Genomic DNA, 24,040 nt, shown 5'->3' on the forward strand with positions numbered 1-24,040 from the left:
ACCACGCTCTAGCTTCACTTCTTCTTTCCCGCCAGAGGCCTTTTGCTTCCTCTGCACCGACAGCTATCCGCCTTTGATCTGGAGACCCGGGGCCTGCAGCAGGCGGGCGCTTGGAGCCTGTGGGGGAGGGAGGAAGGCTGGCCAGCGCCCTCCAAGGCCCACCTCAGCTCTGCAGCCTTGGGCAAGGGGCACCACCTCTCTGAGCCTCAGTTTCCCCATCTGTAGGAAAGGGAGAATGACCCCTGCCTGACCTGACAGTCGATGAGATCGGTGATGCAAGGGCTGGGCAGACTGCCTGGTTCAAACGCCAGGCCCACCACTTACAGACACCTGCCTGGCACGGAAACCTCAGTTTCCCTGGTAAAACGGACATAGTGACAGCACCACGGCATGGGGTAGTGTGAGACTTATTATACAAGGCGATGCTGCACAGTCACCGGAAGTGCCCCATAAGCCCTCTGTGACCCACAGGTGGGGAGCCTGAGGCCTGGAGCCGACAAAGGCAGAGCCCCTGGGGAAGGGACTCACCGAGGGCAGGGCTCAGGAAACGTGGCCAGAACAGTGGGGCTGGAAGGCTGGCCAGCTTCTCCTCGATCCAGGGGCCTGGACAAGCCTGTCCTCCACCAGCCACTTCCTCCCGGGGTCCGTAAGGGACAGGGGGAGGTGTCTGATGCGTTGGTGGGAAGACAGTGTCTCTCTCCTGTCTGGGCCCCATCCAGACTCCCTGGGAAAATTCTGACTCAGAAACCTGCTTCCTACCCCCGGGGGTCGGGGTGTAGCAAGGAGAAGAGGGCAGGTCCCAGCATGGTCCCTTCTCTGCCCGCAGCCCGGGGACCTTCCAGCATCAGCCTAAGCCCAGCCCACAGGGAGCTCAGGCGGCCTCTGTGGGAAGGAGTGGGGAGCTGCCCCTGGGAGGCAGGGAGGTTTCAGGGGAGCACAGGCCCCCCCCCCAAACCCCAGCTGCAGTGCAAAGGCTTGGCAGGGTCCCCTATGACCTGTGTCCTGACCCTTGGCCCACCCTCCCACTGTGTCTGGACTTGGGTTTTCCGTGACCAGCACCCTGATTTGACCTCCAGGCCCTTCCTTCCTGAGGTTTCCTGGCTACCACCACGGTTGCAGCACCAGCAGCCTTCCTCCCGGGCTGCGTGCGAGCCCAGGCGGCTGCTCTCGGGGCCTGGGCGGAGGTCCTGCAGCCCCAAGCCCCGTTTTCCCTCCGGGATCTGTGCCAGCTCCACCTGGCCCCGCCTCAGTTGGGAAGAGAACTCCACTCGGCCAAGACACCCCCCAGCTCAATAACCAGCGGTGAGTGGCTCCTTTGGTGGAAAAGGGGCCACATATGAAACCTCAACGGAGGCCTGTGTGGCGGCCTTACAAACTCAGAGACCCAAAGTCACCACCAAGGATGGTCTGAAATTAAAACTTGTTAACTACAAGCAGTTTATGGCAGGTAGTCATGTCCGAGGCTAGGATCTTCCCTGACAAAAGCCACTCTTTACCTTAATTGAGCCCGTCTATTGTCTTTTTGCATCTAGCATCACATAACTTGGAAAGGCAACCACATTCTGCTTTCTGTCTCTATGCATCTAACTACTCTAGGTACCCCACACAAACATACAGTATTTGTCCTTTCGTGGCAGGCTTACTTCACTTAGCACAGCGGTTCTCAACCTGTGGGTCGCGACCCCTTTGGGGGTGGAACGACCCTTTCACAGGGGTGGCCTAAGACCATCGGAAAATACATATAGAATTACATATTGTTTTTGTGATTAATCACTATGCTTTCATTATGTTCAATTTGTAACAATGAAATTGGGGGTCACCACAACATGAGGAGCTGTATTAAAGGGCCGCGGCGTTAGGAAGGTTGAGAACCACTGGCTTAGCATGATGTCATTCATGCTGCAGCATGGGCCAGAATTTCCTCCCCTGTTAAGGCTGAGCAAAATCCCTTTGTATGCACCACATTGTATTTCACCAGCACACCCGGGTCGCTTCTAGCTTTTGGCCATTGTAAAGGTGGGTGCACATATTATGCCCTTTTTTAACAAAGAAAAAGTCTCTAGCTGGATTAAAGATGTTTTGCTTACATGATATTTATTTTTATGGTTTTCTTCTATTTATGCCAACTGATACAAATTCCCCATCCCTAAAATACATGTATGTTCTAGAATGTAAAACGATTTAAAAAAAGATAAGCTAAGTAAATAATGGCACCAGTGCTAAGTGTGGATGGCAAAAATGGTGGCAGATACAGGACAGAGAAGTGTGGGAAATGCTGACACAAGCCTCAGGCTAAAACCCCACCGAGCGGAGTTGGGGAGAGAAGCTCCTGGAGGGTGGGCCCTGGGGGCTGACACCCGATTAGCACTTCATCTGAAGGCTGCCTGGAAGTGAGGTTTTAGGAACAAGGGTGACATTGGTAAACTGAGTCAGATCTGGGCTCTGAGCCCCCAGCTGTGTGACCGTGGGCCTGCCACTTGACTTCTGCTCCTCACTTTTCTCACTAGGAGATGGTGTTAACAACGCCCAGCTCACAGGGTGGGTGTAAAACAGGTAATTCATGTGAACGGCCAAGCGTATGGTCAGCACCCATCTTGGTTCCAAGAATGGGTGGCTCCCCCAATCCCTCACTCTGAAAGAGAGGTACGTCCCTAGCACAAGTATTTTTTTTAAATATATTTTATTGATTTTTCACAGAGAGGAAGGGAGTGGGACAGAGAGTCAGAAACATCGATGAGAGAGAAACATTGATCCGCCGCCTCCTGCACACCCCCCACTGGGGATGCGCCCACAACCTCGGTACATGCCCTTGACCGGAATCGAACCTGGGACCCTTGAGTTCACAGGCCGACGCTCCATCCACTGAGCCAAACTGGTCAGGGCAGGACAAGTATTTTTCTAAATGTGTTTTTATTGATTTCAGAGAGAGGAAGAGAGAGGGAGAGGGAGATAGAAACATCAATGATGAGAGAGACTCATTGATTGGCTGCCTCCTGCATGCCCCCTTTTAGGGATCGAGCCCTCAACCCTGACCTCTGACCAGGGAATAGAACCATGACCTCCTAGTTCATGAGTCGAAGCTCAACCACTGAGCCACACTGGTCAGGCTAGGACAAGTATTTTCGCTTCCTCTCTTAAGAGGGAAGACCCGACTGTAATGGCGCTACAATTGGAGCTTAGGGTCACCATCAACTCACCTCCTCCGCCTCCTCCCTAGCCCCCCTCTGGGAACTCTGGAAGGAACTCTGGGCTCTTGGTCCAAGGCTGTGCTTAGTGGCTTTGGGGGTTTGGGTATGTCTGGGCCAACGGCCTCCCTGCGCATCCCCCCAGCTTTAACATGGGGACATCCGGTCCTCTGCGCCTCTCTATCTAAATCTCACAGGTCCCAGATGCACCCTAAGCTGCCCTTGGAGCCCGGGCGGCAACATTTACTGGTTAGTTCCCTCTCAAACATCGCATATCCCCATCGAAATCGGTCTCTAGCTGCCAGGAGCTACCAGCGTTTCACCATAGGAATGCAAAGCAAATCTTGCAAAAGAGGTGGGGGATTTCAGGAAGCTGATGGAAGCAATGCCATAGAAACCGAGCAGCCGCTAACCACAGAGGAAGAAAATCTCTGTAAGATGAGTGACCCTGACCTTCCCGAGAGGACTGTGTGACCAATAAAGGATTCAGAGTGATCCTTGGGTTTGGAACCCTCAAATATTTTTTTTGCAAAAAAATGAGCTTTTTGATGCTTCCATCATTCTAAGGCGTGCAATGGGTTAAAACTAATATATCTTCGGCGTTTTTTGGTTTATTTTTCGAGGTCAAGTCCCAATCCGGCCAGGTGTTCCCCCCCCCCCCCCCCCCCCCCCCACTATCTCTGAGTTTTTGGTCCTCTTTCTGGAAGGATTCACCCCAGTCTGCCCTCCAGGGCACAGTATATGGTGAGAGGCCCTCCCAGATCTGCCCCGCCCCCTCCCGCCAAATCCGGTGACTCCCCCCACCCCAAACCCCACCCCCCAACTCTCAAGGCGTCTGGGCTCTAGCCAGGCAGAGCCTCGCTGCTCCACGTCCGTTCGGGAGTAGAAAGCAGTTAACAAAAGTGAACTTCATCCTGGGGCTCCACGTGCTGAGCCCGGGACCCGCAGCGCCCACTGCTGCGGGGGGAGGGGGGAAGAGGAAAGGGGTGCCTAGTCCTTCGCTGGCGCTCGGGATCCTGAGGCGGGAAAGCAGAGCCCAGCCCCGCGGGGTCTCCGGCCCCTGCCTCCCGCCCCCCACCCTCGGCCCCATGCGGGGGTGGGGCCTCCGTCGGGGTCCCGCCCGCTCTGTAGCAGACCCCGCCGCCCAGGCGCGCGCCCCTCGCCCCCAAGTTAGGCGGGCGCCCCCACCCCAGCATCTCAGCGGGCCAGAGTCACGGCCCGGCTGCAGCTAGCCGGGCGCCCCACCGCCCCCGCCGTCTCCTCTCCCTCCCCTCACCTCCCCCCCCGCCCCCCCGAGGGAGGAGGAGACTCCGCGGCCCTCCCGGCGACGGCCGCAGCCAGCCCCGCGCCCGCTCCGCCCTGCAGCGGCGGGTCGGACGTCCGGAGCCCGCGGGTCCCTGGCCGAGGTGAGCGGGGAGCGGCAGTGCCAGGGGCGGAAAGTCCCCGCGTCCCGGGAACCCCTTCCAGGCCGCGGATCTTCCGCGGGAGGCAAGGGGTTAAGTTGGGGGCGTGCTGGAGAGAGGGGCGCAGTGGGGGGCTCCTGCGCCCGCAGCAAACTCAGAGCAGAACTTCCTAGCCGCCTCCCCGGGTTCCCCCGTGTCCGGCCCCTGGGCCTCCGGTGCGGAGGGGCTGCGGGTCGGGGGGTGGGGGTGCAGGGCCGCCCACGGGATGCCCGGCCGGGCGGGAGGGGGCTGCGGGCGGGGCAGAACTTGGAACCTCCCGGGGGACACAACGTAGTCACCAGGGCGAGTGCGGGATGGACGGGCGGCGCGGGCCAATCGGAGCCCGGGCCCCCTCGCCCGGCTGCCAATGGGGACCTCGCGGTGTGGTGGGCGGGACAGCGCCGCGCGGCCCGGGAGCCCCCTCCGCCCGCCGCTAGGGGGTGCGTGGCGGCCCTGCCCGGGTCCTGGACGGGGCGAGGAAGTGGGGGTTCAGGCTGGGGAAAGGCGGAAAGCGAGTTTCCGTAGGGAGCCGGGGCAGGTGGGGCGACGGCTAAGTGCCAGGAGAAAGGAGGGGGCCCCGGTTGCCCACCGCTCTGATGTGCCCACGGGGGATGTCCGACTAGCCAGCTCCCCACCTGGGCTTCGGTTTCTGTCTTGAGTGAGGGTGGTTCAGGGCTGTGGCGTTGGACTGGTTCAAGTTGGCACAAGGTCTGCCCACTTGTTGGACAGAGCTTCTAGGAATCTGGTTAGTGCCCTGCCCCGTCGTTCGGGTAAGAAAACAGGCCCAGAGAGGATAGGGACTTGCAGATATCACACAGCATAGCGGTGGCAGAGTGGGACTGAGGGATGTCTTCTCTGCAAACATGAATAGATCGAGGAGCTGCTGAGACTCCCACCGAGGGCTCCCACCCTGTTCCATACCAGCTATGGTTGACCGCTTGGCCAGATGCATGAGGACCGCGTTGTAGAGGTGCCCCAACCCCCCCTCCCCCCCCGCCCCCCACACACACACTACTTTGCTGCTGGTCCTCTGTAGATGTGGGGAGTAGCTGCTCCCCTCGGACTCAGAGGGGCCATTTGTAAAGAAATGTTATAGTCGGTGACCCGGCCTATCTTTCGGCTCCTCCGTCTGAGATGGGGGTATCTGAGACAGTCCAAGGGTGCCCACCCCAGGGCTCAGGTTCGGCTTGTCTGCCTCCATCCTCTCCTGGAGGTCCAGTGGCTGGAGCCCAGGCAGCAGGTCAGAGAGACAGGTGCCCACAATTTGTGGCTGACCAGCCTGGGACCCTGCACTTATCCAATCAGGCTGTCCTCTGCGGTTTCCTGCTGGGCTCTGCTCCCTGCCCACAGCCAGGCCTGTGGCCCTGGGCCAGCCCCATAGCGCCACCTGAAAGGTTCTGGGGGGACACAGGGGGTTTCTGAGCTGGAGGGAGGAGTTGGGCCACCAGGCACACCCCTAGTCCCCCCAGCTGGCCCCCGTCCTGGCTTCAGCATGGCTCACTCCCCTCAATGGATATTGAGAGTCATCTAAACATGCTTAGGACAAAACACAACGTTGTCCCTCTATGGGCCCATTTGGCTTCTTCAGGTAAGAGGCTTGACCACTGACTTGGCCATAAGATGACCTCTGACCCTGACCTTGGCCACAGACAGGCTCAGGCACCTACCTGTCTCCGAGCCTGCCACAAACTGACTCCTGATCCTTAGGATGACTCAACTCTCCCTGGTTGCAAGGGGACTCCTACCTGTCCATCTTTCGTCCATAGCCTGGGACGCATTAATGCAGCATCTGCTGTTCGCTGGGCCCTGTGCTGACAGCCAGCAAGACCAAGGTGCCCTTGTGGACTTCACAATGTGGCCATTGCTGAAAAACAGGGAGGCGCCAGTGCTTTGGGATCATTAACATAATCTGTTACGAGGTCAGGGAAGGCGTCCCAGAGGAGTGGAAACTGAAGGTGGGTCTTGAAGGATGTGTAGGAGTTTGCTGGTGGAGAAACAAGGGAGAGATGTTCCAGACCAGTCCACAGGCAGCAGGAACCACTGATCACTTCCTGTAGACAAACCTGGTGAGGGCCTAGCCTGAGGCAAGTATCCTGTGAAAACATTCTTGCTTCTGTTCTAGAGTGGCCAGCAGCTGTCTGGAGCAGTGAGGATGGCTGAGGGCTGGGGTTGGGGAGCTCTGGGTCCCACTCAGCCCTGTTGCCCAGCTAAGGGTACGCAGGTTACAGTTCAGCCTCTGCTCTCCACCCTCCCGGCCAGATTGAAGCCAGTCCTCTACGCCGGGCCTGTCCTAGAAGCTCTGGGTGGCACAAGAGTCCCGCCTGGGTGGGCGGAGGCCTGAGCTCCAAGAAGCGGGCAGCTGGCCAGCTCTGGCGGTGGAGGGTTGTAGGGCTGTGCTCCCTGGGCAGGCGGTGGGGCTGGGAAGGTCAAGGCATTTCCTGAGGGTGATGGGATTGAGCTTGAAGGATTGGGGAGTGGGGGGGGCGTTTCAGAGTCTGAGGGTTAGAGCAGGAGTAGAGCCGTCTGGCTGGTGGGAGGCAGGAGAGGGGAAGGTGGAGTGAGGAAGTGTCCCTGTGGTCTGCAGTGGCTGGAACCTCCTGGACCTGCTTCTGGAGGGGTGAGGACCTGCTTCCTGGGGGGCTCAGGAAGCCACCCTGCACCCATAAAGGCACAGCGATGGGAAGGAGACACTGAGCCTGGAGGGTAAGGGCAGCGGGCAGGGCCGCCGGAGCCTGTCTCTGTAACCAAGTGTGTTGTGTGTGAGTGTGCGCGTTACCAGGGCTCTGTGAGCTTTTGTCCCCAAGGCTATGTTATGTGGGCGGGGGGGGGGGGGGGGCGCGCGTGAGGAAAGGGGTGTGTTGCTTGGCAGGGTCCGGTTGAATTTGTGGGTGTGCAGGGTTCCTGGTGGGCTAGGGGATGGGTTTCTCCAGAAAACCAACCTTGGGACCCGGGCCCCGACTCCTTCCCACACGTGGGCATATGCACCCTCCGGGGGCCACTGGGCCACTGGGCCACTGGGCCACTGGAGGAAGAGCAGGAGGGCTGTTCAGATCCCCTCTGTCCCCGCTGCTGTCCCTCCTCCCCCAGCCCCTAGGAAGGGCAGACCAGGCTGCCAAAAATGGACACAGGAGCTGAGCCTGAAGCTCACCCCTGCCTTTAGTGTGGGCGCCTGGAAGCCATTAGGGGCCTGGGTGGCGCCACCCTGCCCCTTTTGCGACAGGCTTGGGATTCCTGGAAGGAGCAGGCCACCCCCTCCCTGCTGAGCCCGTGCCAGGCCTGGCCCCGCCCAGAGGCAGAGAGGGTGTGGCAGTGGTCCCCTCCGTTACCCTCTCAGTTTAGGGGCTGCAGGAAGGGCCCAGCAGACAGGGCCTGGGCCCCAGGACCCCCTACCCGCCTCCATCCCCCATTTCTAGCACAGCCCAGGCTGCCTGGCTGGCACTTGGATTTCCTGCCGCCTTCCCCTCCCCCGCAGGCTCTCACATTGTTTTTCTTTTCCAAGAGCTTCTCCACGTGGAGTCTGGCCAGGAAAATGGGGAGAGGAGAGCGAGTGTCCGTATGCATGTTTGTGTGTGTGTGTGAGTGTGTGCATCCACTTAGCAATGAGTGTCTTTGCCTGTCTCTGTGTGTATCCATCCGTGTGTTGGCATGTGTATGCCTTCACGTGTGTCTGGGACTCTCTACAGGTGAGCATCTCTCTGAGCAACTCTCTGTAGAGTTGTGTGTGCATCGGGTTCATCTCTGAGTGTGCACGTGCCTGCCTGTGTCTCTGTATCTGTGTCTGTGTGCATGGGATGGGGATGGACGGTACCTGCCAATGTGCCTGGGTGTGCACAGCTGTCTGTGAACACACATGGGGTCACAGCCAGCTACCTCATTGCACAGGTGGAGAGACTGAGTCACAGAGAGGGCACTCAGCCTGCCAGGGGTCCTTTGGGGAGTCAGTGGCATTCTGGGAAATGGAACCTCACCTGCATGGCTGTGTCTGGGTGCATGACTTTGTGCAGATATTACTGGGGTTGAGACGTATACATTTGTGTGTATGGACTCATGGGCGGTGACAAGGCATCACAAATACCCAAATGTCCTAAAATTGGACTATTAAAATACAATTCCCAGCCTCCTATCTACTGAACTTGACTCTCTAGGGGTGGGGCCCGGAGACTGCATTTAAGCAACTATCCTGTTAGGGACAGAGAAGAGAGGACCTGGGGGCTTGGGGCAGGGCAGGGAGGGAATGGCAATCTGGTGGCTTACCTTTTCACTGACATTCGATCACCTGCCAAGAGTGAGGGGGTTGGAGACTGGAAGAGGGGAGACGGGGTTGGCAGGCAGTGTGGGGACCAGCCAGGGTTGAGAAGTGCTCCGACTGGTCACTCTGAAAAGGAAGGGATAGAGATGAGGGTGGGCCTTAGAGGCTGGTGTGAGGGACAGGCTAGCTGAGCGGGGAAGAAAGGTCACAATGTCTCCCTGGGCTGCCGGAGGTGGTCAGAAGGAGGCCACCTGGAGGGAGAATGTGGCAGGTTAGGGACAGGGAGGGCCATGTGTCTGATTTATTTTAAAGGGGATGTGGCATATGAATAGCAGAGCCTGACACCTCACTGCGCCCTCCCCATCTAATAGTCACTAGTTGACTTCCATCGGACCACCAGAGTGTGCAGGTACTCACCAAACCCTCCTCAGCGTTTGCATTTGGACTCCCAGGTACCGTATCTGTCGGCTCTGGGTCTTAACCTTGTGGAGCCTCCCTCTCCTCTTCAGTAAATGTCAGTCACTTCTCTCGAGTCTGTTGAGATAAATAAATGAGAAAATTCGCATAAGGCATGGTACCTGGCCTGTAAGTGCGCCCTCCACAAATGTTATTGTCATCATGTGCTAAGATTAAAACAGTGGCCAGGAACCAGCTTCTGGCCTCAGCAAACTCACAGGCTGGGGTGAGAAAGGGGAGCAGACAGGGGTCAGGGGTTGATCACCTGACCTGAGATGATCCAGGAGGACTTCTGGGAGGAGGTGATATCTCAGATAAGTTTTAAGGATGAGAAGAGTTGGCCTAGTGTAGGAAGAGGCAGGAGGGCCAGCACGGAAGCATGCTGTGTTCCGGATGGAGATGGGGAAGTAGTTGCTCGGTGTGTGAGAGGGGACCTGAAGGTCAGGGACAGCAGATCAAGGCTGCAGATCAGCTGCCATTGCTGCAGGTTAAGGGGACTAAAGCAGGGAGTCTGGAGACCAGTGAGGAAGCGGCTGCAGGCCCTTGCTCACCATTCCAGCCTCACGGGGTTCTGCCACCATTTTCTCTCCCCCTGCCTTGGCCGCACTGTTCCCTCTGCCGGTTATGCCCTCTCCATGGCTGCTGTTATGGACGAGGACAGGCGGTGCCACAGCCTACTAACGGTGTGCCCTCCCACAGGTCCCAGGAGGCACCCCCCACCCGGTGGCCAGGAGAGCAGGGGGTAGCGGAGTCATCATGCACAGTGGTATCGCAGCTGCCCGACGTCCCCCTCGCGGCCCCTGAGTCCAGCCCAAGTTCAAGTCCAGGGCCCACCAGCCCGCTTGCACCATGAGCCACGGGCCGAGCCCCCGGCTGGCCGAGTCCCCGCAGCTGTCCAAAGGCAGCCTGCTGACCATCCTCGGCAGCCCGTCACCCGAGCGCATGGGGCCGGTGGACTCGCTGCCGCCCACGCCGCCCAGCGGCACGCCCTCCCCCGGGCCGTCCCCCGCGCTGTCGCTGCCGCCGGCGCCCGCGCTGCTCGCCGACGGGGACTGGGAGAGCCGGGAGGAGCTGCGCCTGCGGGAGCTGGAGGAGGCGCGCGCGCGGGCGGCGCAGATGGAGAAGACCATGCGCTGGTGGTCGGACTGCACCGCCAACTGGCGGGAGAAGTGGAGCAAGGTGCGCGCCGAGCGCAACCGCGCGCGCGAGGAAGTGCGCCAGCTGCGCCAGCGCCTGGACGCGCTCACCAAGGAGCTGGCGGGCGCCCGCCGCGAGCGCCAGGAGGCGCAGGGCGAGTGCGAGGCGCGGGGCCGGGAGCTGGCGCGGCTGCGGGGCGCCCGGGGAGCCGCCGACCCGACGCCCGACGGACCCGAGGCGGAGCCCGAGCGGGAGCACGAGCCGGTGCGCGATGTCGGTTCCGAGAGGCCCCAGAGCAGCCAGGTGTGTGGAGGAGGCGGGGCTGCTGAGCCGGGCTCTAGCCCTTTGGGTCCGAAAGTGGGAGGGGCTGACTGATGTGGGCAGAGGTGGAGGCTGCCCGGCCCAGAGCCAGGAATGGTGAGGGCCTGGTGCCCTAAGAGGTTTCACTCCTGTGGGTTGACCATGGGAGGGCCCCAGTCACCCCCTTTTCGGAGTCCCCTGGGGCAGAGTCCTGGGTTCTGGTGATCCCTCCACCCCCACACCTGAGTGGTCAACAGAACCAGGGAATCTACTCCTTTGAGCCGGAGTAGGATCTAAGTAAGTACTTGCCTGGAAGGCCTCCATCAGTAGCAGAGCTGAGCCCATTCATTCGTTCAACTTGAATTTGGGGGGAGAGGTAAACACTTACAAGAAGCATCAATTAAAGCCGAGGGGAGGGGGGCTGGGAGGCACTAGGAACACGGAGGAGACCCTGATCAGGCTCTCCCGGAAGAGGTCCCGTTTAAGCTGAGACTAAGAGGATGCAGAGGAATTGGCTGTGAAGAGTGAAGACAGGTAGGCCCTCCAGGTGTGGCAGTGGCGCACCTGGTGCATCGGGGAACTGGCAGCAACAGCTCCCGTCTGTCAGTGGGCACCTACCCGGAGGCTCAGCTCTGTGTGTGTACCATCTAGTTCATTCTCACAGCAACCCCCGGAGGTGTTTGCTTTCTGGAGGACGACACACCGAGGCGTGGAGGGTTAAGTCCCAATGTCTCCCAGCTGGAGGCAAGTTGCTGGGGAATTGAACCCAGGTGAACTCCAGAGTCCATGGTAAAAATCAGTTTGGAGCGTTGATGGTGGGTGTGGAGGGCAGCGTCCGCCTGAGCCAGCAAGCCTGTCACCAGAGGCCATCTAGGGACAGAGTCCAGGCTGGGGTTGCTTCTAGCTCCATCCCCAGACTCTAGCTAAGATTCTGGTTGCCCCTCTCCTCCCCTGCCCAGCTCCCTTCACCCCTGTAGGCTGGAGTGAGCCCTGCTACCTCCTGGGAGCTGAAGCCCCCTCTTCCCTGGGCCTTCCTGGTGTTTGGGGGCGGCAGTCATTGCTCTGCTGTGGGGCAGCCCATGACAGCCCCTGCCAGCCAGCCTCAGGTCTCCTCCTGTCCTGTCCTTGTCCTGCTTGTCAGTCACAGCCCAGGCGGCGGCAGGTGCGGCGGGGAGAGCCCTGGGTTGCAGCCTGAGTTTGTTTGCCAGCCCGGCCGCTTTGCTCTGTGACCAGAACAAGTCCCTTCCCTCCCTGTTTCCCTGTTTGTGACATAGGGCTTTGGACCAGGTGGCACCTGAACCCCCCCTCCCCCAGACTCCGAGATACAGGAGGAGGAGAATCTCAGTCCTTGGGGAGTCCTCCGAGCCACTGTCCCAGTCCAGTAGGGACACGGAGAGCCAGACAGGGAAGGGAGTGGCCCCCTCGTCTGGAGGGGCCTTAGGGAAGGCAGGCTGGAACAAGGTGTCTGGGGTTTGTGGCCAAGGCAGGCCTTGGGGGTGGACAGGGAGGGGCAGGGCAGGGGGGCAGAGGGGACAGGGGCTTGGCATTGGGTTAATAATGCCTCGCAGCTTCCTGTCCGGGAGCTGGTTCTGCTCACAGGGCCGCCTTACTGTGCATCTCTACCATGTCACCTATCTCGCAGTGCCTTCATGTTTGCACCTGAAAAATGGGATCTTAAAGCCAGAATTCCTTTTGAAGGAATTTAGTTCCTGTTCGTTGTAGGAATCCCCTGCTTCTACACCGATCCACACCAATGTTCCAACATATGTTTGCATACTTACAGTGACAGGGAGCTCACTACCTCTCCTGGGAAATCTTCCAGGATGCAGGGAACCCTAGTGGCCGACTCTTGTGCAGTTCCAGGAGAAAGGGGAGGCCCAGAGGAGGCTGTGTTCCCCCCTTTCTAGGATGCAGGGGCAGCCTACAAAACAGGGATGTGGGGCCCAGGAGGGCTGTGTGACTTGCCCAAGCTAACCCACCAAGCTGATTCCAGACCCAGGGCCTGGGAAAGGCCAAAACACTCAGCTGCCACTGTTCCTCCTTGGTCCCCGCAGGAGCTGGAGCTGGTGGAGAGCTTGCTGAAGAGCAGACCAGAGGAGCCCGAGGGCTGCTGGGAGACACGCAGTGCGGGGACCGGGGTCCCACGGGGCAGCTCGGGCCGCCAGGAGCGCAGCCGGTTGCCCTGGGAGGACACAGCTGCCATGGAGGAGGAGGCCTCCAAATTGACAGCCCTACGACTGCGGCTGGATGAGTCCCAGAAGGTGCTGCTCAAGGAACGAGAGTGAGTGCTAGGGGCAGGCAGGTGCCAGGGGGGTGGGCCGGGCACCCTCAGCACCACAGCTGAACATCAGTGTCACAGAGCGTGAAACTCGCCGAAGGGGAGTGGTTCTATTTGGGCTTGAATCCTGCAGCATTAGAGCAGTGTGCTCTGCCCAAGGACCCCATGCTAGTTTTCTATTATTATTATTATTATTATTATTTCTAGAGGCCCGGTGCACAAATTTGTGCACAGGTGGGGTCCCTTGGCCTGGCCAGCTATCGGGGCAATTGGGGCTGTCTCTCCCAGTCCCGACTGGGGTGACTGGGGCCAGCAGGCTGGTGGGGAGGGATCGCGGGAGGTTGGCTGTGGGAGTGCACTGACCACCAGGGGGCAGCTCCTGTGTTGAGCTCCTGCCCCCTGGTGGTCAGTGTGCGTCATAGCTACCAGCCGGTCATTACAGTCGTTTAGGCTTTTATATATATAGATTAATTGAAATAATAAGTAATATGCAAATCAGAGTGAGGTTCGAGATCCTTTTTACCCCCAGGGACGTCATGTACACATTACCAGATGCAGGGTAATTCCTGGATGGGCAGGATGTCCTGGGCACTGCCGGGTATCGGGTACCCCTGCTCCCTGCCCACTATGACCCTGTCATCATGACAACGAAAAACATCCCCATGGATTTCTAAAATGCCTCCTAGAGGGTGGCATTGTCTCCTCTCAGAACACTGTGTTCGAGTCGCGAAATATTAGACCCTCAGAAAGGGAGCCGGACGTGGTGTGGGAAGGGGAAGTGCAGCGCGCTGAGTGTAACGGTAAGTGCAGCTGTTGGTTGAGCACTTACTATGTGCTGGAGCCAGGCACGGTGCTTGTTACCATGGCGCCTCATTCCTGCACAGGGTCATGGGAGAACTTGGGAATCCCACCCAGTGATGATGACAAGAGGGGACCCCTAGATCCGAGGGTCATTGGACAGTGTTTTCCAGCTTTTCTAACTTCAGAACCACGTTTTCGAGCCAAGCCTTGCCAGGAACCACAGTGCTTGAAACAGGAGCTGGGGTCCTATTTGGCAAATGATCCTGGGGCCCAGGGAGAAGGAGGCATCTGCCAGGGGTGGCCAGGGCCATGGAGGCCTGGTCACTGCCTCACACCATGCACTTGTGGGAGGGGTATAGTTCCAGGAGAAATCCAAAACCAGGTTCCTGCCTCAATGTGGGATGCCAGGACCTTGAATGCCAAGGCAAGGACTTTGGCCATGGGTTCTGCAGGTGCAGAGTGCATAGGAGGACTCTGAGCAGAGGGCACCGGTGGGCTCATCCTCCTGTCTGCCTCTCTCTCTCCCCTCCCCAGGGATAAACTGGCACTGAGCAGGAACATTGAGAAGTTGGAGGGGGAACTCAGCCAGTGGAAGATAAAGTATGAGGAACTGAGCAAAACCAAGCAGGAGATGCTCAAGCAAGTGAGTCTTGGAGACCAGGGGGGGCTTCCTGGAGGAAGCAGCATTGTGCTGTTGAATTTCAGTGGGAGTGCATAAAAGAAGGGAATTCATTGATTGTCAAGCACCAGCCACGCACTGTCTGAGTGCCAGGTGGGCAATGTCCCTGCCTTGAGGAAGAGGATCAGGGGAGGACTGGCAGGAATCAAGCAGATACATTCATGAGCTATGAAGTAGTCAAAACAGTATAAGGGTGGGGTGGTGGGTCAGGAAAGGCCTAAGAAGGTGACATTTGAGGCAAGACCTAAATAGATTAGAAGAAGCCACCCTTGAGAAGATACGGGGGCAAAGTTCCCAGCAGAAGGCACCGAAAACGCAAAGGTCCTGAGGCCAGAACAAGCCTAACGTGTCCAGAGGATGAGCCAGAGTGGCTGGAGGGTAGTAAGTGAGAGGTGAGATTGCAAGGAGAGCTTGGTAGACGAGTTCGAAGGGGAGGCGTCCGATGGTGCATTCAGTGGGTGCCTACTGTGTGCGAGGTCTCACTGAAGCCTTGTGGCCATCAGGCGGCTGTCACCATTTCATAAGTGAGGAAACTGAGGCTCCAGCCAGCAGAAAGGGGACTCAGCTTCACCAGCACAGTACGGCGGACTCAGCAGCAGGCAGCCCTTCCCGCCTCCTGTGCAGGCCCCCACGGCCACCAGGGGGCACAGCCACCCCGAGAAAGCTGGCTGGATCGGCTGCATTTCCGAAGGCGGGAGGACCACAGACCTCAGAGCCTGCATCTGCCCGGGAAGGGACGCTGGCCTTAGGGAAGCTCCTAAAATAGATTCCCAGACCCACCCTCGTCCTCCTGGATCATCATCTTTGGGACTTGGGTTTAGGAATCTGTCTTTTTAATTTTCCCAAATTGTGAAGTGTGATCATTTTCGGGAAAGTGAGTAAAACACAAGCGTGCAGTCTCACAGATTACTTACAAAGATTCGCTTTTGCATCTGACTTCTTTCCCTCACCATATGTATGCAAGGTCGTCCCTGTCATCACACGCACGGCGCGCTAGTTTGTTGGTTTTCACTGCTGTCAACAGCGACTCTGCACTATGTCAGAGCGCCCCAGGGTTTTCTGATGCGGCCAATCCTGCACCCACACGCAGACTGTGTTCAGCCAGTGTCCATGGAGGGCTCCCCGACGCCAAGGCTATACAGGGGTACAAAGGTGGACAGACAGACAACTCTCTGTCCTCCCAAGCTCCCATTCTAGTGGGGCAGGGAGGGTGGCAAGTGGAGGAGGCACCCCCTGCAGGTGGGGAGGACAGAGGCCTGAGAATGAGAAGAGTCCGTGCTGCAAAATACCTCAGAAAAAGTGTATGAGGCAGAGGGAGCCACATGTGCAAAGACCCTGGGGTGGACAGGGTGTATTTGAGGCTTAGAAAGGAGGCCCCACAATGAACTAAGAGGAAAGAGGTGGGAGGGCTTTGTGAGACTTAGGGAGGGGTCAGTCCTTACCCTAAGGAACCCGGGATGGGGACATGATTGTATTTATCTTTTTAAAAGCTCACTCAAGGCGACTATTGTGGAAAATGGGTTGATGGGGGGCTAGGAGTGGACACTGGGCGGCTAGATGGTAAGGAGGTAGGAAATGAGAGATGTCGGAAGCAGCACAAGTGGTCAGATTCAAGGTCCGTTCTGCACACCAATGGCCCATTTGGGTACCACCTCTTTGCTGGGCACTCCTCACCAGGGCCCATCCTCAGAGCTGGTTCTGGGTGGTGGTCACCTAACCAGGCTGGGCTGTCTCCCGCAGCTCAGCATCCTGAAGGAGGCTCACCAGGACGAACTGGGCCGCATGTCCGAAGACCTGGAGGACGAGCTGGGGGCGAGGTCCAGCATGGACAGGAAGATGGCTGAGCTGAGGGGCGAGGTGGGGCCTCCGGCGGGACCTGGGAGGGCTGGGGGGCCAGGGGCCCTTGAAAGAGGCCTGTGCTCTAAGGGGTCCAGGCACACCCCAGGGGGTACCCCAATCTGCAGGGGGCAGTTCCTCTCCCACACAGGGACCAGAAGCGCCCTCACATCCTGCACACGTGAAATAGCCCAGGTTAATTATAGCCACTGCAGCTGGACCTGCTTCCTGGAGCCAGAAATGGCTCCAGGAGGAGTGGGGGGCGGGGGGAGCCCAGCTCCGGCCCTTCCGTGCCCCGTCCCCAGGGACCCTCACCCTATCCTGCCCTGTTCCAGATGGAGCGGCTGCAGGCGGAGAACGCAGCCGAGTGGGGTCGCCGCGAGCGGCTGGAGACCGAGAAGCTGGGCCTGGAGCGGGAGAACAAGAAGCTGCGGGCGCAGGTCGGGGACCTGGAAGAGGCCCTGGCCCGCCGGCGGCGGCAGACAGCCAGCGCACTGGACTGCGACCTGCGGGCCAGCCAGGCTGCACTCTTCGAGAAGAACAAGGTGGGGCAGTAGGTGGCGTGGCCAGGACCGGGGTGGCCCTGCCTCCCCATCCAGCCAGGGCAGAGCCCCTACTGCATGTCCAGTGTCGGCCCACAGGGACCCGGGGACCCCTGAAGTGACAACTAAGGACAGAGGCTGCTCCTCCTGGGCTCCCTCTCTGGGTCAGGCTCAGTGATCACTGCAGACCTGCATTTATTGAGCACCTACTGTAGGCCCTACGCCAGTGCTTTTTGTCCATCGTGTCGCTTAATCCTCTCAACAGCCCTTCTATTTATGCAACAAATGTTTGCACTGAAGACTCCAGACTCACCCCTCCCCAAAAACCTGACTCAGCTCCAATAGCCTGCTGGACATCCCATGTCATTCCCATTGGGCACCTCAAAGTTACACGTGCAACATGGAGCCACTGAGTCACCCACCCAGGCCTTCTCACCTCACTGGATGGCACCTCTAGCCTCCAGTGGCTCAGCCAAACCTCTAGTGCTGGTATTTCAGACACCAAGTGGAGAGATTCTGGGAAGAGGGGTCACCAGCACCCCTAGACCTGCCTGACACAGTGCCCTCGGAGACTGAGCCCTCCCCTCACCTCTGCTCCCTGCAGGAGCTGGCAGACCTGAAGCACGTGCATGGCAAGCTGAAGAAACAGTTCCAGGAGAAGGTGGCAGAGTTGGCACACGCCAACCGGCGGGTGGAGCAGCACGAGGCGGAGGTGAAGAAGCTGCGGCTGCGGGTGGAGGAGCTCAAGAAGGAGCTGGCCCAGGCTGAGGACGAGGTGAGCACCGCTGGGGCCCGGAGGGCGGCCTCCAGACCTCAGCTACGGTAGGAGTGTCACCCCATGTGAGTCGCTGGCCCCTGGCATGAGCCTGACTCTCAGGATGTGCACAGGGTAGAGAGGGTGGGTGGGGGATGGATGGATGGTAGATCGGTGTGTGGGTAGGAGGGTGGGAAGAAAAATGGACAGACGAGGTTGATGAGAGGTTGAATAGATTAATGGGTGGATGAGTGGGTAGACTGTAGGTGGTTAAATGGAAAGACAGAAGGATCACTCCAGGAATGGATGAACAGATGGATGAGGGACCAGGTGGACAGATGAATGGGAGAGAGAGAAGGCGGGAGGAAGGATGGATGGATGAGATGTGGCAACAGATGTCTGCTGGGTGATGGGGTGGATCGATGGATGATGGGTGAGTATATGGAAAGATGGATGACAGTGGAAAGATGGATAGACCACTGACTGGATCCGTGGGTGGAAGAATGAATGGACAGGGAAAGGACCAAAGGATGGAGAGGTGGAGAGATAGGTGTGTCTGGGAGAACGGAAGGACAGTGGACAGGCAAGGTGAAGGGGTGGCTAAGTAGATTAATGAATGGTGAGTGGGTAAGTGGGTATCTTCACGGGCAGATGGATAGTTCCATGGATGAATGGTCACATGGACAGATGGATGAGGGTAGATGGGTAGGTGGGTTGATGGATGGGCCAGTAGCGTGGAGTATGGGAGGAAGGGAAGGTTTTGAAGGGAGGGACAACAGGGATGGAGAGGAGCAAAGGGATGCTTCCCTGGAGGAGGTGGGCCTTGGTCTGGGCCTCAGAGGACAGGGCCTGCTCTCGGGAAGGACATCCCCATGGGTGAATGGCCGGAGGCAGGCCAGGCTGGCCCAGCCAAGGTGACCCCATGCTGTTGGCCCTGCTCACCCCCCAGCTGGACGAGGCCCACAACCAGGCACGGAAGCTGCAGCGGTCGCTGGACGAGCAGACGGAGCAGAGCGAGAACCTGCAGGTGCAGCTAGAGCACGTGCAGTCCAGGTGGGCCCCCACGTGCACCCCTGGGGGGATGGGGCTCCATCAGGGAGAGGATTCCTGGCCAGGACACAGAAGCAGGGCAGAGAGGTTTCCAGGTAAAGGAAACCACCCCCCCTCTGGGCAGGGTCCGAGCTTAGCTAGAGGAGAAGGGGGAGAAGGAAGAGGGCCGGGCTCCCTGGGGCCAAATCCTGCCCCCTCTAGGCAGGAAGGGCCGGGGCCAGGAAACCAGGGAAGGGGAGTGAGAGCAGGAAGTGAGACCAGCTGGGACCCTGGAATTGTCTCCTGTAGCCAGAGAGCAGGAAGGGCGGCCAAACAGGTCAGGGCCAAGGTGGGGTAATAGGTAGGGCCCATGGGCCTGAGAAGCCACTGACAAGAAAAACAAGCAGCCCTCAGGGTCCTGGGCTGAGTGGACCCCAGGCCAGCTGGGATGAGAGGAACTGGGGGAGCCCAGCCTGATGGTGAGCCGAGTCCTCAGAGAGACCACAGGGTCTAGCGACCCACCAGCACATTCTGCCTTTCTCCCCCCACCCCCTGATCCCAGCACCCTCTCTCTGACACCCCTTAGAGCCGTAAGATATCAGAGAGCACCAGGTCCAAGCCCCTCCCCACTTCACAAGCCCCCTACCTGGGGCGCCTCAGAACCACAACCCTGACCCACTCTTCCTGGGCTGGGCCCTGGGCAGGCCCTTACTCCCCTCCTCTTATTTCATGGACTAGAGGGAGCCTGGGCTTTGCAGCCAGGCTGCCTGGGTGGTGGGCATCCTGGCTCTGTCCCTCCTCGCTGTGTGATCCCGGGGCACTGACTGAACCTCGCTGTGTCAGTTTCCACATCTGTAAAATGGGGACGATGACAGCTCTTACCTCTTGGTTGTTAGAATGAAAGGAGCTGGTGTGTGTTTATACAAGTACCTGGCACATCATAAAAGCTGAACAGCTGCCAGCTGCTGCTGTTACTATTACTCCTGGGTGGGGGACTCATAGTGGGTCAGATACTGTGCTACAAGAATCGAGCTCCTGTAAGAAGGGAAGGGGGAGGTTTTTTTTTTTTCTAGGGGGTTGGCAGATGAGGAAACTAAGGCACAAGCGGGTCAGCCCTTCCACAGCCACACCCCCACCCCTCGGCCATCTGCCATCTGAGCCCTTATGTACTAAGCGCCTACTATGTGCTGCTGTGTGCTGAGTTTCTGGGAAGGGTACAGGCTATGGAGCCAAGCCTAACAGCTGGGCGACGTGGCCAACCAAGCCTCAGTTTCCCCTTCTGCTTGGGATGTTACCTCTAAAGTGTTGGGCCGGGGCCCAGGCATGAGTCCAGGTCCCTGTGGCTGTGTCTGGCCAGCTCTGCCCACTCCCCCGCCCCAGCACACACCCCATAAAAGGCTGCCTGGCCCCAGGGCTTTCCCGCCGCCTTGGCCGCATTCTTCAGGAGCCATAAACTCCCAAAATGGACAGGCAGGCGCTGCCCAGCCTCTCAAGTGCTTCCATCGGGGAGGGCGCGGCCGCCCAGGACCGCTGCCTCATTTTCTTTTCCAACTTTTCGTGCTTTAATGTTCCGGGGACGGCGCACTAAATCACAGCGCCGTAATGGAGGCCCCTGGCTGCGCCCCTCCCCGCCGTGTTAATAATTCATGTTTCCTGTAAGATGCCGCCAGGCAGCCACTCTGCTGGGGGATGGGTATCACCGCCTCCGCAGCTCTTCCCAGGGCCCAAGTTCGCCTGGTACATGTTGGCTTTGGAACTTTAATGTGAGAGGAACTAGGGTGGGGCGCTTTCTCATAGACACTGGGGATGTAGGGGGCTGAGACACCCCCCACCCCCGCCCCCCTGTGGTCTTTAGAGCCGGGCTGGGGTTGGACTCCCAGCAGCGTGACCTTGGGCAGCCGCTCACCTCTCCCAGCCCCCAGCCCCCTCTCGCAAATTACTCTGAGCAAATTACTCACCTGCCTCGGTTTCTTTGTCTGTAAAATGGAGGTGATAATAGCACCTCCTGTCTTTTCAGGGACCTCTGGGAGGAGGGTGTGATGAGGTAATGTTTGTAAAAGGCCCAACCTGGTGCCTGGCAGCGGTGGCCATGGGATGAGTCCCACACCCTGACCCAGCTGTCACCCACCCCCCCCAGGCTCCGCAGGCAGCAGCAGAATGCCCCCCTCTTCGGGAAGATCCGCAGCGCTCGCTTTGGCCCTGAGGAGGCCGGGGATGGAGCCAGCGACCTGGACGAGGACGAGGACCTACAGATCCAGGTGGCCTAGAGCTCCAGGGCTGGCAGGACTGGCCCAAGGCCACAGCCCCCTGGGTGCTCGGGCTGACCGGCCACTCACTGATGCAGCTGCCTGTCCTCACCCTGGGAGCACCCCTACCAAGGGAAGCCACGGCCTATGTTTATATATATAGATATATTTTTATATATATGCCTGGTGCTATAAACACAATACCGCCCTAAGGCCTGGTCTAGGCTCCCCCACCTGCCAGGACTTTCATGGAGGGGGGAGGGGGTGTCAAGAGAGGGTCATTGGGTCCACAACCCAGGCTGCCTCTCTGAGCCTTGGGGGCTGGGTGGGAGCTGTTCATAGTACAATGTGATAAACCCAGTCTTTTGTAATAAATGAGTTGAGGTTCTTGGGGTGGAGTCTTGAGATCTGGGCAGGCGGTGTGGGGGACAGCATCGGCCTACACTTGGCACCGAAAGTAAGTTCAAAAAGATCAGCTGACTTAATGAATGAATGAATGTGAGAAAGAATGAACGAATGAACATCTGAGCTGCGGAATGGTCCGGGATCCAGCTCCTATGAGGGGAAGGAGACAGGATGGTGCACGTGTTCTCTGGAGAAGAGGAGACTTAAGTCTGGCATCGATGGATTCAAATCTCAGCTCTGCCCCTTCCTGGCTGTGCAACTCTGGGGAAGTTCCTTGCCCTCTCTGAGCCTCAGTTTCTCTGTCTGTAAATCCGATGTCTCACAGAGCCAATCTGAGAATCAGGTGGGTTCATCTGGAGCTCAGTAAAGGTTCGTTGTTATTGAAGGACTCGAAGGTATGCCCTGGAGAGGAGGGATATGCCAGCTGGGAGGGATGAAGTTCAGGTGACTGGTAGTTTACCCAGAAGTAAGTGTAAGCACCAGAAATAAGAAATCCTTTTATCTTTTCCCTGGCCCTGCTCTAGGTAGTGAAATTATAGGTCATTTTAATTTTATTTTGGATACTTAATCTCTAAGTCCTCTGTAACCAACAGACCTACATTAAACCTGGTGGGAACTGTTATTAACACAGCAGCACACAGTTCTGAACCTTGGCAAGCCGAGGTGGCATTCGAGACACCTGCCCGTGATGAGACCCTTTAGTGAAGGCCCGGGCCTTATTTCTGCGACCGGGAGGCTCCATCAGAATCGTGCTAACAGGCGGGAGGTGGTGCGTTCCTTGTGTCAGGGGTGTGCAGGGAGAGGCTGGGCTCCCTGCTAGGGGTGGGGAGCAGCATCCAAGGATTTTGAGGGACCCCTGAGGCCACAACCAGGGGAAGCCATGAGCCTTGGGGGCTGACAGGCGGGGAGAGGCAGGCCCAGGAGCCCAGCTGGGGGTCATAAATCCGGGCATTGAGTATTTGCCTGTTGCCAGGCCTAAACTAGCGATGCCTGCGAGGTGGGGGTTGCTGTCATGACAGGGAGGCCCCTGTCCCCTCCTGGGCTCCCAGGGGAGCGGATGGAGTTGGGGACACCCAGCCATGGGGATCCCCCCCGCAGTGGGTCTTTCCCCATAAGCCAGGGCCATCGGAAAAGGGGCTGCAGGAAGAAGACCATTTCCTGCCAGGGGTCTTTCTGTTTTCTCTCCCAAACAGGAAGTGGGCCCCAGAAGAGGCTGGAAAATGCTGCCCTTTGACCCCTGGGAGCTAGGAACCAGGCCCTCACTGACAGCAGCCCTGAGAGCCGCCGCCCCCCCACCCCGCCCCCAGGCCCCCCGGGCAGACATGCCATTCCCAGACACAGAGCAGACCAGCGGCTGGCTCCCCCAGACTCCCTGGCACCTCCAGTGAGATAGTGTTGAGCAGGGGCCCCATTCCAGTCCCTGCTGTGGGCGGGGCCGCTCCGCTCCGGAGAATGTCAGTGAGGAGGGCGTCTGGCCTCCCACCTCCTTTATCCAAGGGAAACCCAAGACTCAAGGGGAGGCAGCCACAGACAAAGGGCTGCAAGATGGTCCAGGCCTGGACTGCGGGCTACCTCCCCGCGCAGGTCTCCCCTCCCTGTGGTCATGGTGGTGGGGGCAGCATCTGCCAACAGAAGTGGCAGCTTTGGCTCGCACGATGCCGTAGAAACGAATGCATCGCTAATATTAGTCCTGGGGTTTTCTCATAAAAATAGAGCTTTCTTTCTCTTGAGAAGGCAGCACCTTGGAGGCCCTGAGCTCACACTCCCGCACGGACACAGCCGCGGGGCCGAGCGGTGGGCGCCCCCTGCACTGGGCACAGAGTTACCCCGTGGGCCGCGGTCCCCACCACGCTCTGCAGCCTCGCCCTACACCCACCTCATTTCTATGGCTGCCTGGCCCCCGGAGGCCTGCGAGCGTTTTTCCTCTGTGAACAGGTGAGGAGACAGTGAGAGGAGCAGTGTGCATAGAGGCAGGGCGTGTCCACGTGTCACTTGTGACCTCAGGACTCTGACAGGTTCCTCGTCACCACTAAGGGACGGCCGCTAAGGTCCTGAGCCATGCCGTGGGCGTTCCTACCCGTGAGGCAGGCACTCCCATTCTCTCAGTTCCCACTGAGGAGGCAGAGGCTCAGAGGAGCGAGTGACGACCCCAGGGCCACACAGCTGGTGAGTGGCGACACCCTCATTCCAGGTCAGCTGCCGGAGGCCAGACCCTCGCTCCGATACCCCTCCAAGGCCAGGCCCCACGCAGTGCCACTCCAGCCCCCCTCCGGAGCCCTGCAGCCAAGATGAGCTTCCTCACTGCCAGCCTGATGGCCCCGCCCCCACCGGGGCCCCACCAGCCCTTCGAAGTTCACTTCATTCTGAGAGCATTAGTGGGTTGTCACTTGTCTGCTTCTCCGGCCCCACCAGATGCTCTGTCCTATGGGGCAAAAACTCCTCCCAGCAGCCAGCACAGTGCCCCGGGCCTAGTGGGCATCCTAAAAGGAAGGAAAGAAGGATGGATGGATGGATGGATGGATGGATGGATGGATGGATGGATGGATGGGATGGATGGGATAGCTGGATGGATGGGATGGATGGGATAGATGGATGGGATGGTAAAAGGTTAAAGCCAGAACCACCCCCACCCCGGACCTCCCCGCTCCCCACCCCAGTCCCACTGCAATACCTGCTGGACTGGTTCTATTGGGTCTTTCTG

General features: G+C 58.7%; 2 protein-coding genes across 2 annotated transcripts in view; both read left to right on the forward strand.

Moving 5' to 3' along the window:
* KIFC3 (kinesin family member C3) overlaps window positions 1–24,040 on the forward strand; it is a 268,780-nt gene that overhangs the window by 182,549 nt on the left and 62,191 nt on the right. The gene's annotated exons all lie outside the window — the stretch shown is intronic.
* CCDC102A (coiled-coil domain containing 102A) lies at window positions 10,043–21,457 on the forward strand. The gene is made up of 8 exons (XM_070397914.1): window positions 10,043–10,772; window positions 12,824–13,050; window positions 14,383–14,491; window positions 16,268–16,384; window positions 16,699–16,908; window positions 17,510–17,680; window positions 18,609–18,712; window positions 20,826–21,457. The coding sequence occupies exons 1-8, from the start codon at window positions 10,182–10,184 to the stop codon at window positions 20,953–20,955; spliced, it is 1,659 nt and encodes a 552-aa protein (XP_070254015.1). The 5' UTR covers window positions 10,043–10,181; the 3' UTR covers window positions 20,956–21,457.

Source organism: Myotis yumanensis, unplaced genomic scaffold (assembly GCF_028538775.1).
Source record: "Myotis yumanensis isolate MYYU_CA2020_CCGP unplaced genomic scaffold, mMyoYum1.0.hap1 SCAF_18, whole genome shotgun sequence".
NCBI lineage: Eukaryota > Metazoa > Chordata > Mammalia > Chiroptera > Vespertilionidae > Myotis > Myotis yumanensis.